Source organism: Portunus trituberculatus, chromosome 16 (genome assembly GCF_017591435.1).
Source record: "Portunus trituberculatus isolate SZX2019 chromosome 16, ASM1759143v1, whole genome shotgun sequence".
Lineage (NCBI taxonomy): Eukaryota > Metazoa > Arthropoda > Malacostraca > Decapoda > Portunidae > Portunus > Portunus trituberculatus.
In genome coordinates, this window is record NC_059270.1 from 14592652 (window position 1) to 14595151 (window position 2500).

At 55.8% G+C, this 2500-nt stretch overlaps 1 protein-coding gene across 16 annotated transcripts in view; it reads right to left on the minus strand.

Moving 5' to 3' along the window:
- LOC123504626 (CUGBP Elav-like family member 2) overlaps positions 1 to 2500 on the minus strand; it is a 622414-nt gene that overhangs the window by 388314 nt on the left and 231600 nt on the right. Inside the window, exon 1 of one of the 16 annotated variants that reach the window (XM_045255317.1) lies at positions 778 to 897. The exons of 13 other annotated variants lie outside the window; for them this stretch is intronic. In XM_045255317.1, coding sequence (XP_045111252.1) covers positions 778 to 836 — 59 coding nt within the window. In that variant the 5' untranslated portion in view covers positions 837 to 897. Of the gene's footprint in view, positions 1 to 777; positions 898 to 2500 lie in introns of those variants that run through there. 2 more of the 16 variants (XM_045255311.1, XM_045255310.1) reach the window with 2 other exon arrangements.

A 2500-nucleotide genomic window follows, 5' to 3' on the forward strand; every position in this document is an offset into this window, starting at 1 on the left:
CATCACCACCACCACAACCATCACCACCATTACTACTGCCACCCTATCTTCCTGTCCCGCATCATTACTATCACTACTACTGCAATCACCATTCCAATCACCATCATTGCTGCTGCTTTTGTTAATACTACCACCACCACTACCATTACCCACAACCATCACTCAAACTACCACTATCACAACTGCCAATGTAATTTTTTGTACTGCATTACTGTCACCACAATTATTTCCATCATTGTCGTTGTCATAATTGTCATCACCATCACCGCCACCACCACCATCATCACCACCACCACCAGAATAACCCCACCATTACCACCCCGCCACCCCCGCTGTGTGTTGCCTGAGGAGGGGGTGTGGGGGATGGCACCAGCGGGCAGCGTGCCTGTTGTGGTGGCACCGCCCGCCTGGCGCTGGCCACACTGCCAACTGCGCCTCCACCACAACACCACAATCGCCTCCACCACACCGCCGTGCTATATATAAGTCAGCGGACCAACCCGTCACGGCCACCATTCACAGGGTCGCTGCCACCCCCCCCCCTTCAGACCAGGACCCTCGCCACCCAGACCCCATCCACTAAGGTCTCTTGTATGTACCCAGACACCCTCATCAGACCCACCCACACCCCTCCAGCCACACCTCTCCACTCAGACACCTCCACCCACACCTCTCCACCAGACATTTCTAGCCACACCCCTCCACCCACAACCCCGCTATCGTGTCTTTGTAGCAAGAAGCCTCGTCCTCCCTCACCCCCGTCCCGCCCACACCAACCTTCCGCGTGGGGGTGCCAGCTCCCCGGGGGCAGGAACTTGTGCCGTGGCAAGGATCATGGCGTCCGTCAGCGACACCCCGCACAGCCACGCCTCCCTCGGGGCCGCGGCCGACACTCCCCGCCTCGCCAGGAGCGCCAGGCACTTACCTGCAACAAGGCGGAACATTATTAGACATGTGCGGGAGAGTGGGGGAGAGTGAGGGAGAGTAGGGGAGAGGGAAGCGCTAATGGGCGAGGCTAGACAACTGATTAGCACTGAGCGGGCGTGGGGAAGGCACGCCCGCCGCGCCCACCACACGCACACACGTACGCGTAGTGTAGTGGTGAGCACGCTCGACTCACAATCGAGAGGGCCGGGTTCGAGTCCCGGCGTTGCGAGGCAAATGGGCAAGCCTCTTAATGTGAGGCCCCTGTTCACCTAGCAGTAAATAGGTACGGGATGTAACTCGAGGGGTTGTGGCCTCGCTTTCCCGGTGTGTGTTGTGTGTGATGTGGTCTCAGTCCTACCCGAAGATCGGTCTATGAGCTCTGAGCTCGCTCCGTAATGGGGAAGACTGGCTAGGTGACCAGCAGACGACCGTGGTGAATTACGCACTCACGCACACGTGGGCACACACACACACACACACACACACACACACACACACACACACACACACACACACACACACACACACACTGGCTCCTGACCTCTGGCGCCACAGCGGCGACAAAGGGCGCCTGCCATCTGCATGACCACCACCACCACCACCACCCACTCAACCACATCTCTCCACCTCTCCATCCATCCACTCTACCATCCACACCGCCACTTAAGCAACATTCTTCCATCCACTCAAGAGTCCGTCTCACATTGCACTTTCTACCCAAAGCATCACAAAACCATGCACAAGTCAGTCACCCACTCAGTCAGCAAAGTCAGTCAGCCAAGTCAGTCAGCCAAGTCAGTCAGCCACTCAGTCAGCCACTCAGTCAGCCAAGTCAGTCAGCCAAGTCAGTCAGCCAAGTCAGTCAGCCACTCAGTCAGCCAAGTCAGTCAGCCAAGTCAGTCAGCCAAGTCAGTCAGCCACTCAGTCAGCCAAGTCAGTCAGCCACTCAGTCAGCCAAGTCAGTCAGCCAAGTCAGTCAGCCACTCAGTCTACCAAGTCACTCAGCCACTCAGTCAACCAAGTCAGTCAGCCACTCAGTCAGCCACTCAGTCAACCAAGTCACTCAGCCACTCAGTCAACCAAGTCAGTCAAGCAACCAGTCATTCAGACACTCCATCAGTCAGCAAACCAGCCAGTCAGCCATGCAACTATCCAACCAACAAGCCAGTCAGCCGTCAGCCAGTCAGGGAGTCAGCGAGGAGCCATCAGCCAGCCAAGAGACACTCGCCAGTCCCAAGATAGACACACAATAACAACACGCACCACGAGAGAGAGAGAGAGAGAGAGAGAGAGAGAGAGAGAGAGAGAGAGAGAGAGAGAGAGAGAGAGAGAGAGAGAGAGAGAGAGAGAGAGAGAGAGAGAGAGAGAGAGAGAGAGAGAGAGAGAGAGAGAGAATCCTTCACCACGGATATAAAAATTCCTCTTTAACCCCGTTTCATCCTACTCCTCCTCCTCCTCCTCCTCTCCTCCTCTTCCTCTTCTTCATCTTCTTCTTTTCCTCCTCCTCCTCCTTTCCCGGTAAAGAGGAAGAAGAGGGGGAAGATAATCACCTAAATTGATATTAATATGACGA